The sequence below is a fragment of the Lagenorhynchus albirostris genome, chromosome 12 (assembly GCF_949774975.1).
Source record: "Lagenorhynchus albirostris chromosome 12, mLagAlb1.1, whole genome shotgun sequence".
NCBI lineage: Eukaryota > Metazoa > Chordata > Mammalia > Artiodactyla > Delphinidae > Lagenorhynchus > Lagenorhynchus albirostris.
The window spans coordinates 42,599,563-42,616,215 of record NC_083106.1 but is presented as its reverse complement, the minus strand read 5'-3'; the positions used below and the strand labels follow the sequence as shown (position 1 = coordinate 42,616,215).

The 16,653-nt window shown below is 39.5% G+C and overlaps 1 protein-coding gene across 2 annotated transcripts in view; it reads right to left on the bottom strand.

The window, feature by feature from the left end:
- Positions 1-1,717: 1,717 nt before the first annotated feature.
- Positions 1,718-16,653, bottom strand: part of ROS1 (ROS proto-oncogene 1, receptor tyrosine kinase) — a 112,255-nt gene continuing 97,319 nt past the window's right edge. For both annotated transcript variants that reach the window (XM_060168411.1, XM_060168410.1), the window contains 2 exons: positions 9,651-9,814; positions 1,718-2,028 (listed from right to left, as the gene is read on the bottom strand). In XM_060168411.1, coding sequence (XP_060024394.1) covers positions 1,718-2,028; positions 9,651-9,814 — 475 coding nt within the window. The remainder of the gene's footprint in view (positions 2,029-9,650; positions 9,815-16,653) is intronic.

The window sequence follows — 16,653 nt, the reverse complement described above, 5'->3', positions numbered from 1 at the left end:
AGACAGCAGAACCAGGCCAGTCTGGCCTCCCCAGCTGCCAGAGGCACCAGGCTCCAGACTTGCTCTGCAGACTCTCCTGGCCCTGGACACTGCATGCTGGGAGCTAGACCAACTGCAATTGCCACCGTCACCAGGGACGACTCACTGTGGTTCCTATTTCTTTGCTTCCTTCGCTCTCAATTAGAAGCCCGTGGTGGCTGTGTCTGAGTGGTAGGGGCTAGGGTCACTTGCCTGCCTTCTTACTATGAGAAATCTCAGGGAAGCAAATGGAGCATAGCTTCCACTCGAAATATAATGGTAGAGGAATTCCCCAACACAGGAAGGGGCATCATATGCTGGGCTAACAAAAAGAATGATCAGTGTCCATTAGAAAGTCAAAAGATCAGAGGGAAAATATTCTGCCTTGTTCAGTGAGATGACAGATGTCGCAGAATGGCCATAAATCCTGGACCTTTACTTGGGGACTGTTCACCACAGAATTGACACATTGACCTCCCTGTGTTCCTCATCATACAGCCTATCATCTGTGCAGGTTCTCAGGCAGTAGGCAGATTTTAAAATGAACTAAATGATCCAAGGTGAAAACATACGTGTTCCTCTTCCACAGTAGTTTTTAGCAAATGTTATGATCAAAGTGTTCTTTATAGCTCGTGAACATCCTGTATACTGCAACTAAGTAACACACAATACTTTCATTGGTGTTGCTATTAGAGCATTTGAGGCTTTCAGATTTAAATGGGTAACTGCAAAAATACGACTGGCTTTAAATCAGAGTGTTTCTCTGCAGCAATTTTTTAATTGCTCTCATTTAGGTGCTCTCATTTAATTTTTAATAGTTCTCATTTAGGTGTTTATTATTTTGTGTGGTTGCTAAAAATCACACAGCTTGAATTAACGTTATATAATCATTTATGTTTAATTTTAAGGACACTTGGATAGTAAACGTAATCCTAAGTATGTTATGTATAAAAGATACGGCAAACAAAAACCATCTTTATATTAGCTAATTTCTGTAACAGCACACAAGTCACAGAGTGATTTTTATATGACCCAAAGATCGTGGAATGCTAAAGTTTAGAACGTAGAGACCTTCATAGTCCTGTTGTCATGATGACTGAAGCTGCTGTTCCAAGTCTCCAAAATACAAAGTATTTTAGAGTCGTCATTAACGACGATACTTTATTGTAGTAATAGCTTTCCCAATGACTTCTCATGTCATAGGTGCTAGTTCCTTCTGTATGTGTAGAGTTATTTAGTCACTTCCTTTGTCCCTTTTGGGATAATCTGTAGTTCATTTGGCCCCTTGAGCACACTTCTCATCCTCCTCCTTCAGGTCCCTAAACATAAGTGTTGAGTCTTTAACCATCTAACTAAGATGTTTCTCTTACAGCCCAAACCAAAGGGTGGGCAGTGGCCTAAGGGACCTCGGGGTGAGGAATCACAGTTTCATTTCCAGACTCATAAGTCTTTCTAAGCTTTCCCAAATGCTCAAAGGTTCACCTCAGAATTCTGCTGAAGGTTAGACAGTTGGTATGGGATTGTCACAACTAAAACCAAATGGCTCTTGGGGCCAAGATGAGAACTCAGGAACTTCCCTGTGTTCATTCAGAGTCATAGACCACCACCCACAACATGTATCATTCTACTAGGCTTTCTTTCAGCGACTACTTAATGGGAGGAGTGTTCCTCTCAACTCTGCATTTCCCAAACAGAGCTATTAATCAGACCCATCTCCACATCCACTGTGAGTGAGACAGGCGTAGTTCAGGCCCTCGGGCTTGCCAGGAGGGCAGTAAGCCACTTGTTTTTCTTGGCAGATGTCTTTGTCTGCATGTGATTCCTTCTCTTCTTTCCTCAGACCACAAGATTCGGATGGCTTGGAGCTTAGAGGACCCTCAGAATTTGCTTCACCTTGTCCGCATTCCGTAGCCAGTACCACATAGTTTAACCCTTCTTGGTTCTTGGTTTCCAGTAAAGCAGGTGACATAACGTCATCTGAATTCAAACAAATCATATGACCATCTTCATCTGTGAAAAAAAAATACAAAAGTTATTCTAACATCTGTTTGGTTTCGTTTATCTGTACTATCCAGGCTGTATGAGAATTAGAACAACACCAGCCTTACCCATTGGTTCAGCAAATATTTATGATGACCACTAAGGGAACACAAAAGTCCAAGACATGTTCCCTGTCCTTGACGCTACTGCAGTGTAGTAGGAAAGCAGAAATAGTACCGTGGAAGGTCATGTGTGCGTGTATAAGAAAGGAATACATAAAGTGATGAGAGCACAGAGGTGATTAACTCTGCCATAACAGGTGAAACAGGTCATGGTCTTTGTGACAGGAATTAAGTGGCCCTAGGGCAGCCCTTTTTGTGTGAAGTGCTTACCCTTTCATCTTGCCACATCAGCTAAAATACCTACCTTTAAAGATGTATTTCTTTAGATAAAGTAATTTAATCATTTATTAAGCTAATATTTATTGCATGCCTACTGCACACCAGGCTGTGTCCTAGGTATTGATGATACAGCAGTGAACAAAACACATTTGTTGCTATTTGGGGTTTACATTCTAATGGGGAGAGACAGACAGTAAACTAGTGCAAAACTAAATTTATGTCAGGTGGTGATAAGCACTGATATGAAATATAATAATAATAATTGTTATTAATACTTACAGAGTACTTACTACGTACCAGGCACTGTTCTAAGCGAAATGCATATATTAACTCATTCTCCTGTTAAGTCAGTACTGGCACTATCTCCATTTAACAGATGAGGAAATTGAGGACAGAGGAGTTTAACAATTTTCCCAAGGTCACACAACTAGAATTTGAACCTAAACTGTCTGGCTCTAGTCTGTGTCCTCATGTTCACCTCCCTGAGGGGAGAGTGGAGCTGCCGTGCTGTGTGACAAGAAGGTGGTGGGCAGTGTGCCCTGCAGGAGTCCTTGAGAGGGACTGACTCCAGACACACGTTTGTGAGGTGGGCCTGGCAATAGAAGGATGGGCAGCCAGAGGGTAGTTTGACCTTCTTCACAATTGTGCTCATATTATTTTGTCTTTCTCTACTTAGAAGCTGACTTTCTTACTTAGAAAAGTATAAGAATTCTTGTTGAAACCTAATTGCAGGGTTTCTGAAACATTCCGCAAAATTCTAGGGAGTCAACAAGATAAATATGCAAATGTATATTGTGGGAATTATTTGCTTTTTAACAATGCTTTCCAATCTCTGGGTGTTACTACCTGGATGAAAAATTTACAGTCGGAAATATTACTGTCCTTTCATACAGCATCACGTTTTACTAATCAGAAACATTCCAGTCAGTAGATGTAGGTCCTTCCCTTTCTCCTCCTCCTACTTCCAGCACAAGAGCATCCAAATGTGTGGGTGAGGCCTGCCAGGCTGCCAAGCCTTCTGTGCTTGGCCCTGACCTACACCCAGGCTGGATTTATTTAAATTGAAATATGGGGAAAATTTAAATAATTTCAAAGGACTAAGGGAAGCACCATTGCATCTATTACTCCCTGATGGAATTTAACGGATCTACCTATGACCAAGTTCCAAGCCTGAACTACAAAGCCTATTTTATTAAAGAAGCATGTGAATCACTGTCCTTGCTCTGTCTTCTTAGGTGTTTATTTCATTTTCAGACGCTCCCCCACTGCTGAAGAACAAGAAGCCCGAGCTACAGGCTCACAGCTTCTTGGGCATCACCCCATGTTCCTCTTCATTGTTCAAACATCATTCTAGTATATTTCAAACCAGACAAATAGTCAGATAGTGTTGTAAAATATCTCCCCCACAGAAATAAGTTTATCAGATGTCAGGTTTGGTTAGTGCCTAAGTGCTGAATATCTATGGAAGGATCCAACTGTTATGATTATTGTCAATATGTACTTATAGCCATTGAGAAACTCATAAGAATAACTTGCTATGCATGATAATAGCAATAGAAAATATCAAAAAATGATAGCAAGAAATAGGATATTTAACTTTAAATTGCCCGGCAGCCCAGATTACTGAGGAAACTAGGATGATATTCCTGAAGGGCTTAAAGAAATCAGGCTACAGGAGTTTAGAATTTCAACAAAAATGTACACCTACAATATAGGTCTAGCTACTCATGTTATCAGCTGCTTCACTGCCATACATTTAGTCCATTAAATAGCATATTGGGAAACTTTCTACTGAAACATGATTTAATTTTTTGCCTATATTGAGTTATTTGGAAAAAAATCTTTTACATAAGGCAAATAAATTCTTTTTACAAATTCTGGTCCAACATGTCAAAGAAAAATCATTAGCTAACTATTCCATTTGTTCATAGTACTTAGGGCAATATTTAGTAACTTGACCCTGGCAAGCTTTCAGCAATTAGTACATTTTCTTATTGCATAATTATGAGAGATGGGGCGGGTTGTTTATTTTGGTTTAAAAACTACTGTATAGAAAACCTGCAGGTCCTTAAAGCAGAGAGAGATCCTGAGCAAAGATGGCATGCACTTGGCAACCCTTGGTTTAAGAGGGAAATATTAAAATAAAGACTTCCAAGTAAGACAGGATATTTACAGACAAGACATATGCTGGCTGACTGGCTATGTTTAGAACAGCAGAAGAGCATTTAGATTTGTTTCCTGTGGAACTCTCTGGGACTGATGAGGTGATGTTTACACAAATGTTTGGATGAAGTCACTGGGATATTTTTACTAGATCCCCAGATATGTTACTAATCTTCTCTCTCTATCCCCTCTCCACCCCATTAGGTCAGTAGGACCATAGCATAGGCATGGTATTATTGCTCCCTGAAATCCTAATGCCTTTTTTTTTTTTTTTCAAAAAAGTCCTCCCAGTGGCTTTCCTCTCTTCTTACATACCTCCGACAATAACAAAGAAGACTTCTTACAGTTTTGTTAAATATGCCCACCAGTCTGCAAAGCAGCAAACTATTATTAAATGCATTCTCTTTTACTTAAAAGGTAATTAAGTTTAGGCTTGCCTTGAAGAGACTGTTCCATGATTTCTATCCTTTGCAAATATGCAAACTCTGCTTTTCATTCTATTTCTTCTCTCTTCTCTGCCACTTTTTTTTTTTTTTTTTTTTATGTGGTACGCAGGCCTATCACTGTTGTGGCCTCTCCTGTTGCGGAGCACAGGCTCCGGCCGCGCAGGCTCAGCGGCCATGGCTCACGGGCCCAGCCGCTCCACGGCATGCGGGATCTTCCCGGACCGGGGAACGAACCCGTGTCCCCTGCATCGGCAGGCGGACTCTCAACCACTGCGCCACCAGGGAAGCCCTTCTCTGCCACTTTTGTTCAGTCACATCGAATTATCAAAATTTTTGGTGATCCCCGTATCTCTTTTTATTCCTTATCATCAGGATTTACATTCATTGTAAATCTCAGAATGTGAATTTCTCTTGTACCAAAATTCTGTATGTCACGGCACAGAACTACTTGTTTCTATCTAAATTATCAGAGTTTGATTATATTCCCTGTTAACCTCTTCCTGCATCCTTATTCTGCCTCATTATGTCTGCTTCTCTATTTTTTTTAATATTATTTAGAATTTTAATTCAGTCTTTCAACAACTTAGCACCTAAATAAATCAGCATACCAAAGAAAACAAAGTGGGGAGAGTGTGGGAGCAGTTTTCTAACCATAGCCACGTCTCTGTGAAGGATGAGAGCAAAGGCTCTAGAATAGAGTCCTACTCCAGCCCCATTCAGCAGGATGACCATGGGCAAGTTACTAACCTCAATCTTTTCAGCTGTAAAATGGTAATATTATAATGCCCACTTCATAGGGCTATTGTGAGGATTTAATGAGTTAAATTTATGTAGCACAAGTGATATATAAAAAAGTGCTAAAATAAAGTTAACTAATACTGCAATTAAAAGCCATTCACAAAAAGAGTTTTGTTCTCTATATGTACTGTTACCTCGGTCTCATAGATGAACTAGGTAATGCTACATGGTGAAAGGATTTTCTTAAGGGTTCATGGAGACTTCTGGTAGACCCTAAGGTAAAACTAAGCTCTCAGGCCCTCTAACACCCATTATGACAGCCTCCGTAATTTTTATATAAAATGTCTGTACTCATTAGAAGGAAAGGCTTCCGTGAGCGAGGAGTTGAATTTTAAAATATAACGTAAGTCAACTGTAAATTCCTCGCAACCCTATGGAACTCTTTATCTCTGCAGCATTTGACCACTCTCAAGTCTGTGAGCCTCTCTCCTTTGGATTTCCATGACAGCCTTCCTCTTCCCTTTCTGACTTCTCCTGTCAGTGCCCATCATCTTTCTTTGTCAGTCCCTCATATATTGGCCATTTTCTGGGTCCCATCCACTGTTTACTTCTCTTCTAATTCTATACACTTTAATTGAATAACCTCAATTACACTCTTGACTTCAACTACCTGTATTTCCAACTGAATGCTGGGCTTCTTCATTTCTCCCACATTCAGCTCAAACCAAACATGCGTAAAGCTGTTCCTCCTCCTGTGCCCCCGCCTTTGGGAAGAGCATGGCTTTGCACCTAGTTTCTCAAATCACTGGGATTCACCATCGTCTCCTCTCTCTTCTTCACCCAATTAGATGCCAAATCCTCTAGCATCTACCCCTGTGGTAAGTCTGGTTTCCATATCCTTCTTTCTATACCTGTCACCATTCATTATTTCAGCTTTCATTAATTTTCATTTCTTATGTGATTAGTGTGACCACCGTTCCTCCAGTTTCATCACTTGCCATTTCCCACCGTCAAGTGTGATAAACTACCTGCAGTTCTGTGAACCCCCATTCTCTATTATTCCCTGACTTTCTACATACTGCTCCTTCTATCCTGAGATACCTTCTTCTCACCCCTCTGTAGGACTCAGTTTAGGATTAACCTCTCAGTGGCTTTTATTGACTCTCCCTCTGCCATACAGTGTAGGTCTGGCATGCTGCCGCAGGACTGCCACAGAACATGAATTCCCTCTCAATGGCAACAGAATGCCTCCTGGCTTCTGGCAGAAGATGTAGTTTAAAATCATCTGCTCACCAAATCTTCGAAAATAAGCTCATTTGTTAAAAAAAAGAAAAATGGTGGAGAACTGACCAGAGAATCTACATCTCACTCATTCCTCTAGACTACCAGCCAGTGTGTATGTACACAAACATACACAAATGAACATATCTGTAAATAGTTGTATATGCATATAAAATATCTGGAAGTATATAATCAAATCACAAACAATGGCTAGCACGGGGAGTAAGGACAGGGAAGAAGTAAGAGACTAACTTTTTATGCGGCTTAGATACTTTTATATGTTTTTTAAACAATAAACATAAATTACTTTTCTAATAAAGATCTTTAAATACAGTTATAAAAATAATATAGCAAGAACTATTACAGAGATTAATTACTAGGAAAGTTAGAAGAAAAATTGGAAAGGATCAGGAGTCACTTTTTTGATTGATTGTAAAATAACATAAAAATTCTTTTTTAAACCTTTAAGAAGATGACGACTGTGTTTCATTTTATAAAGGCCACAAAAATGATATTCACAAGAAAATCTGAATCAGAGGCTTAGTAGTTAAGCTTTGCCTTCTAGAGATCAGAGCAGTGATTTAGTAAGGAAATCATGCTTTCAGTGCCCAGTAAGCAAAACCATGTTCTGCTTGCCTTTCAAACATCTCTGCAATCAACTCAACCCACTTACTGCCATTCATCTACCTCAGGAACAAAAGATTTCATTTTACATATTGGCAAACCACCCCAGATTGTTGTTCCTCTAAAGTTTCCATATGTGAAGTTACAACCAATAAGAACCAGGCCAAGCAGGGGCAGATTCAAATGGCTTGAGCAAAACAGTATTATTCAGTAGTAGACTGGTGACACTCACCTTTCCTGTGGATAGAGACACAGTCCTATGACAAGGACAACTTTTAAAATCACCAGTAGAAGAACAGCTCACTACTAAACATTACATACAAGATTAAAGAAACTGACTCTATAGTTTCTCAAGGGAAAGAAATATTCTTGCCTCTTCTTTTTCTTTAAAGCATCCCAATGGTACACATTAAATTCAGGTGCTTACCACTATACTAGGCCTTGCACAAAAGTCAACAGGTATCTGTTGAAATAATTTTTTAAATTTTCTCAAATATTCATTCAAAGGAATACATTAAGCAAACGTTTAGAAAATGAGAAGGATTTTATTGTATGCAGAATGGCTTATAGATATGTTTTTTCTTAACCTGGGTGATCTTCACACAGTCAGGTATATGTATAGAACCCTCCAGAAAAGTGGGGTTGCCTTGCAGTTATAACTCGTAAGGGCTCAACCATTGGCACTCCTAGAATCAGCTCGGTTCCATGATGAGAAGGCAGGTAGAGCCAATGTGAGATTATTAACAAGGCTTATTCTGTTAAGGATCAGGACGCATGCTCAAAGCAAGCACAGCCCTTTCCAATCTGTCACTTAGCTGTTTGTGTTAAAGAAGTCTCATGATCAGAGTCTTATCTCCATTCATGTCATGGATCCAAAGTTACTCAAAATGTATAGTCAGAAACACAGCAAACAAGACAAGCAGATATTCGTCCTTGGGCTTCGTATTTTTCCCTGCCATTATTAGTCAAGTGTATCACTCACGGTGAAGGTCTCACTGTAGAGAGATGACTCCAGGGCAACCATCAGCATTGTGTAATCAATCAGTGCAGAGACGGAGAGTCTTAATTTCTGAGGGATTCTGAGTCATGGTCAATCTTGCCAGGTTTATTTCTAAGCAAGAATGTTTGCATTTGAAAAAAAACAAAGGGTCCTATGAACTTTTAATAATGGGATGAAGTTTAAGAGCAGCTGGAAAGGATCGTTTTAAAATTTATTTTTCTGCAGCCAATTAGGCAAATGTGTTGTAAATCTGATTTTGGAAATGAATTAAGTGACTACTGTGTTTTAATACCAAAATACTGTAGTGGAATCACAGTAGACCTTAGCAAGGTGTGACCCACTACAATAATCATAGCAAACTAAGTAGCAGTTAAAAGCACCAGATTAGACATATACATAGCAACATGGATGACTCTTAAAAACACAGTACTTAATGAAAAAGAAAGAAAAGAAGCATTACATAACACGATAGTATCCATGCATACAATATACAACAAATTAAAAGATACACATTAAAGACATTAGTATGGCTGCCTGGCAGGTGGAGGGAGGAAATAGAACAGGAGAGGAATATGGAGATAAAGGGACTAAACAAACAAATGAAAGAGAAGTCTTGCATAGACCATATGTACCATATGGTCGATAATGTACCATCAACTATAATTAACTCAACTCTGCCACTGAGGTGCAAACTGGCATGAGGGGTGGAGGGCGGAGAGAACAGGCCTCATGAAAATATAGTCTAACATGTTAATTCTCATCCTTACTATCTGAAATTATAAATCCAGGGGCCATACCATTATTCTTTTTTTTTAATTTAATGAACAAATCAAAATTATTTTCAAAGAGGAGTACAATAAATACTTGATTATGAGGATGGTGCCAGTATATTATTATTCTTACGCACTGTAAGATGTCTTCCACGTACATCCCATTTTAACCTTATTCAGTTCACACTGTAGAGAAAACCCAGAAATTCTGAAGAAGAATCAAACTTACCTTCAAAGGCTTCATTTATGACTCCGCTGGGGTTTGTTTCTCCTCTGCATTGAGAAATACTATTTAAGGAAAAATTTCTGAATAACTGAAGCTGTTCTTGAATTTTATGGAAAGTAGGTCTTTGGTCAGGTTCTTGAGCCCAGCACTGGGTCATTAAATTCCACCTGGATATGTGGGTAAGGACACGAAGTAAATAGTGATTGGATATGACTAGGTACCCATTACCGCTAACCCAGGTAAGGTCATTTCAGAAGGAAAAGAGTTTGAGGTATTGCCAGTTTTCCGTAATTAATATAACTGAACCAGAACAAAAGCTTTTGTTTCTTATATAATAGTGGCTGGCAGTATAACTACGTTTATTAGAAAACATCTTCCTTCTGAAAAGCTGACATTCAACAGTTATTAATCTAAATAAATAGATAGTAAATAGATGGTTGGAAAATGTTTACTGAACCCATTAGGAAACTAACAGCTATAAAAATTACTGAAGAAGCTGAGATTAAATTTTACATTCATGCACTGATATCTGAAACAAAATCTAAGATTTACTCCAAGCCACACAGATATTTAGTGGCAGAACCAGAGGTAGAAATCAGATCCAATTCTAATGTTTTTACTCTTCCTTACACTGCCAGGTTCATTAAGAGGCTCAGTTCTCCTAGACATAGATAGCTGGTTGAACATTCTCTTTTCCTTAATGGTTGTCTAAGAAATGTCTGTGCAGAACTCTTGACTAATGTTCATTCATTCATTCAGCAGATCTGTTGGACACTTACTATATATGAGCAGAATATCAAGAGCAAGAGATGTGGCAGTGTGACTCCTGTCCTCATACGATATATATAGCAAACGTAAGAGGGAGACAAGATTTATCCACTACAACTCATAGGAGCAGGGGAAAATGTAGCTCTTTTATAGTTCTCTAACTAATTCTCAAAGCCCCACCTAGTAGAAGAAAATTAGTACAATGCCATTTATAACCTAGCCCATTCCAATATTTTAAACCACCCTTTTTAGGTAATCCTCGGTCTTTTATGGATCATAACTCAGTCTCTCTTATCTTTAGGCTCTTCCTACTCCCTCTGTCTTCCTCTCCAAGGTGGCATCAGGATTTACGTTGGGTGAAAGTCTTTTGTGAGTTGTACTGGCACAGTGAAGGATCCTTTGGACCCCACTGTGCCCTCCTTCTCTAGCCTCAGAATGGAATGATGAGGAATTCCATAAGGAGTGACTGGTCTGGTCCATCCTGCAGGCATCGGCTGCCCTCTGCACTCTATGATCCCTTTAACCTGTTCTTTTGGCCCTTCTCCCTGAACTGGTCCCCCCTTTTCTCTCTCTAGCTGCAGGCCTCTGAGACGGCATCATGTCCCATATCTGCTGACAAGGCCCAGGAAATCCCTTCCTGTTTCTGTTGCATGCCCGAAGATGCTCCTCGGCTGAATCTCCAGCCTTCAACAAAATGTTCACTCTACACAGGAAACAAAGGAGGCTTAGAAGGGCACGCTACATGTTCCCTGTCTGGACATGCCATCCTACCCTGTTCATGATGCTGGGTGTCCATGTCAATGTGGGGGATCCCCTGCTCAGTGATCCCCTTGCCATCCTGCCAAATTGGGAGGAGTGGGCAGTTGCTCCCTGTGCTTAGTGTCACCCGCACCTAATCTAACTGAGGCCTACAGAGGTTTCGAGACCTAAATATCCAACATCTTCATCCTCCTACCTCTGTCTGTTAAGGTCTCTTCTCCCTACACTTGCCCGGGGCTTAGAAGGAGTTGAGTTTCTCTTCAATTCCTCTTTTTTTATTAGACTATCCTTATATAGAATTATAGGTTTAGTTGCTCACACCTGGCATTTAGCAAGCTAACAAGGAGCTAAAGGAGTCCGTTGGGTGGGCTAAAAGGTTCGTTTGTTTTTCTCCGTAAGGTGGCTCTAGTAGCACTTAGTTGTCTTTAACTTCATTCAAAACAATTTTGTTAGATTGTATGTGACAGCTGTCACGTCAGCGTGCATTATAAAAAAACTTATCAAAATTGGTGTAGCCATTTCAATATTGAAGGTGGAAGGAAAAAAAGCAACATTTTCAGCATATTATGCGTTATTATTTCAAGAAAGGTAAAAATGCAACCGAAACGCAAAAAAAGACTTGTGCAATGTATGAAGAAGGTGCTGTGACTGATCGAATGTGTCCAAAGTGCTTTGTGAAGTTTCGTGCTGGAGATTTCTCGCTGGAGGATGCTTCCAGGGTCGGGTAGACCAGTTGAAGTTGATAGTTATCGAATCGAGACATTAATTGAGAATAGTCGACGTTATACCACACGGGAGATAGCTGACATACTCAAAATGTCCAAATCAAGTGCTGAAAATCATTTGCCACAGCTTGGTTATGTTAATCGCTTTTATGTTTGGGTTTATGTTTGGGTTCCACGTAAGTTAACACCCTTCTTGAGGGTGTTTCCTCATGCGATTCTCTCCTTAAACGTAACAAAAACATTCCGGTTTTAAAACAAATTGTGATGGGTGATGAAAAGTGGATACTGTACAATAACGTGGAATGGAAGAGATCGTGGGGCAAGCGAAATAAACCACCACCAACCACACCAAAGGCCGGTCTTCAAAGAAGGTTATGTATATATGGTGGGATTGGAAGGGAATCCTGTATTAAGAACTCCTTCCGGAAGACCAAACGATTAATTCCAACAAGTACTGCTACCAGTTAGACCAGCTTGAAAGCAGCACTCGACGAAAAGCGTCCAGAATTAGTCAACAGAAAATGCATAATGTTCCATCAGGTTAACGAAAGAGCGCATGTTTCTTTGATGACCAGGCAAAAACTGTTACAGCTTGGCTGGGAAGTTCTGATTCATCTGCTGTATTCACCAGACATTGTGCCTTCAGATTTCCATTTATTTTGGTCTTTACAAAATTCTCTTAATGGAAAATATTTCAATTCCCTGGAAGACTGTAAAAGACACCTGGAACAGTTCTTTGCTCAAAAAGATAAGTTTTGGGAAGATGGAATTATTAAGTTGCCTGAAAAATGGCAGAAGGTAGTGGAATAAGAGGGTGAATACAGTGTTCAATAAAGTTCTTGGTAAAAATGAAAAATATATGTTATTTTTACTTAAAAATCAAAGACACTTTTTAGCCAGCCCAACAGATAACCCTCTCTCTCCTCCAAGCTTCATTTCCAAGTCTACTGACTCACTAAAAAGGTCAAGTACCTGTTCTCTTTTTTACTTTCTGGATCTAGAAGGCCGACTGGGGGCAGAGAGAGAAAGACTGCTAAAGAAACATAAACTGGGAAGTATTTAAAAATATTAGTACTACCATATCAACAGATAAATATACAATTACAGATTATAAGTTCTAAAAAAAAGTACTAAAGAAAACAGATGTGAGCTCTAATAAGAGATGGAACATTTTTGGCAAATTGCTTATAGAAGGACCCTCTGCAGAGGCGATGTTTAAGCCAATGAACTCTGTAGGAAAATAAGATGCTAGTCATGGGGACTGGGTGGGGATGGAAGTCAGGGAACACACTAGAAGAGGCAAAAGCATGTGTAAATTCCTAAATTGGGAAAGAGCTTGGCACATTTTAGAATGTGAAGGAAAGCCAGTGTGGCTGTAGAGCAGTCATTGAGGGGGAGAGTATAAAAGATGAGGTCAGAGAGGTGAGGATCAACCAGATCAAGGGCCAGGCTAGGTGCTGGGTTTTATGCCACTGCAATGGAAGCTGTCCAAGGTTTTTAAGTGGGCATGACCTTTACATCTTTAAAGGATGACTCTAGTTGATATATGTGGAGAATTGATGGTAGAGGGGCAAGTTGGAAGCAAGGAAGTTGTGTTTTTTTTTAACATCTTTATTGGGGTATAATTGCTTTACAATGGTGTGTTAGTTGCTACTGTATAACAAAGTGCATCAGCTATACAGATACACATATCCCCACATCTCTTCCCTCTTGCGTCTCCCTTCCACCCTCCCTATCCCACCCCTCTAGGTGGTCACAAAGCACTGAGCTGATCTCCGTGTGCTATATGGCTGCTTCCCACTAGCTATCTATTTCACATTTGGTAGTGAATATATGTCCAGTAAGCTGGGACGAAGCGAAGGAAGTTATTGAAGACTAGGTGAGAGATAATGGTGTTAGACTAAGACAATGACAGTGGAGCGGGAGTAAGAAAATATTCAATTGCTAGGTGACAATGATGCAGAAATCATCATAGGCATTGTATTTAAAATAGCTGTATCTGTATATGGCATGCAGACTCCACTTCCATCTCTTTCATTCTTGCAAGCACCTCAGGTCAGAGTTAATACTCAATATCAGAGTATCATGGAGAAACCTAATATTGGTCTGTTTTTCAGTATTGATCTGATGACTTTTCATATATATTACAAGGAATTTACATTCTGGATATGGAGTGCCAAACTTGGCTTTATTTTTTAAAGATTAGAATCATCGCTAAGAACCTAATCTTTTACATATTTCTTTATAATCTGTGACATTTAGAAACAGGGATGACAGAGAACTCAGTGAAAGACAATTCGATTCTGAAATAACATCGTGTAACTGATATTCGATCATGGAGTTTAAACCAGTAGTTAAAGTAGAATCTTGATGGGAATCTTAGGGTTGTCCTAAGAGGTGAGAGGAGAAAGTGAAGTGTAACTTGCCACAGGGAGCCTATCCCTTCTAAAAAGAAAGTTGCGATTCTGAGATACTGCCAGAGGATACATTGAATCTCTCAAGACTTGTCATATTTCAATTATGAAGTTTCTAGTTTATTTATTTATATCCCACCTCATTCTACAAAGTATTCAAGACACTTAATGGAGATGATTTAGTGAGAAGGAAGGAGCGAGAGGAGGACAGAGGGAGAGGGGAGAGAAGCCATCCATACAGTCGCCCCTTTGCCACTCTGTACTTCATCCACTCACACTCCCCTCCAAAAGTTTAATCTGTGCAAGTTATTTAATCAGATATTCCTAATTTTCATCTATGGAGGCTTTAATTTACATTGAGTCCATCATTACTCTTAACTCTCTGATGGCAAAAACAATTGACCTGATGGTATTTAAAACCTTTCTCTCCCACTATCCAGGGCCAAATGAGCACTGGATTGCCCTAGATTAAGAAAAGAGGAGCTCTATAAAGCAGTAGTCATTTAAAAGTAAAGAGTAAAACTTGTGCTCTTAAACAGCATTAAGGTGACAATGGAATAAATGACTAGGCTTTTAAAATTTTATCAATCCTAAAAAATGCATATCTTTCAGGTAAATTAACAACAACTGTATCTTTGGCATAGGGGTCTTTCCTTACAAATACATACTTGTCACAATTCAGTATCATGCATTAAATACTTGTACCAAGTTATAGTTACAAATATTCAAGCATATTAGTCTAAATAAACTGACAGCTCCTTCACTTCTATTAAAATTTACCTGGGCTGGTTGTTCTACCTCTAAACAGATACACACTATACTTGAAATGTCTCATTTAGCTAAGTGTTCCGGTTCAAATTCTTCCACTCACTATGCCAACCCCTTTACTCCTCTTTGCTTCAGTTTTTTCCACAATAGCACAACCTCATTAACCATGTTCATTAATAGTCTCTATGAGTAAAATCCTTGGATTCGTAAGGCAATTGAAATTCAACAGTTGAAAACTACATGGCATCTTTCAGTATTAAGGGGATGAGTTTCTATAAGTATTTAAGCACAGCACGTAAAATACAGATTTTAAAATACCCAATCCCGGAAAGACCCAGTTAGCATCAGTTAACGTCTAGGTATACATATTCTTAAGGGGTAAAAATAAGGTGGTGAGCCTCCATGTTCTCCCATTGTCGCCTCCGTCATTTGAGAGACTCTCCAGTAATTTCAGTTGCCCCTGTGATACCTGTGAAAGAGCTCTCTCACTTGATGTAGATTGCCCTTTGATCCCGTTTATTCCTGAGAGTGCTATGGTTGTTGTGCAAACTAAAAGCTGAAGAGAATGCTGAGGGCTGGGCTTTGCACCGTACATCCCAGGCTATGGAAAGAAGGGCAGGAATGCTCTGAACTCTCACATTCCATTAATAGCTAGCCATCTATGGACTCACCTGACCCGGAGTGCATCCAGGTGCTGAGTATTTAAGCAGTGAATAGAAGGTGCAGCCTGGCTCAGCACAGCCTTTCAACCCTCTAAGCTGGGCCTATGATCTCCGAGAACTGCTTCAAATAAAAATCAGTTCCCTCTGTACTCTAAGGAGAGTAGTTAATCTTTATCGTGACAACTTAAGGCCGTGGACAGATTGAATGGCATCGCTGAGAACTCCGTTTCCTTAGCACAGCTTGTCTTGCTGGTTGGCCATGGGTTGTTAACCCTTCCTAGGGATCTGGAGCATGCAGCCCTTAGAGGGCTTGGAGCATTGTTCACTTTTTAATTACTGATGTTCAAATGAACTTCAAAATCAGCAATGGAAATTTTAGCTTCAAGGAAACTATATTTTTATAAAATTAGAGCAATAATGTATCCAACTGAATAATTATTCAAGGTAAAATTATATAGAATATTACCTTTTTCCACTTATAATCAGGAATATTTTTCTAGAACTTTTCTAGCACTCCTTCTTTCTCCTCCTTCTAATTGAATTTTTGGATACCTTTGGATAGAGCAAAGTTCAACATACCCGCCTTTTTCTTCTCCACAATAGGGCAGTTAATTATCCACCTCCCTCTTCCCCAAACAAAATAAATGAACACATAAGTCAAAACGTATAATTCAGTGACTGATTCCTAGAGTGCCTATCCAAAAAAAGAGCCTAATTATGATGAGGTACATTACCCTCTAGAGGGGAAGATATGCCAAATAGAATTCTAACAGCACAAGGAAAATTTCGTGCAACTGAAATTTGGGAGAAATTTTCTGAGTGGTCAATAGATGTGTAAGAGATGCAAAACAGTGATTAGTTTGCTAACTATTTAATTAAAATGTATTTTATACCTAGGTATGCTGGGGTT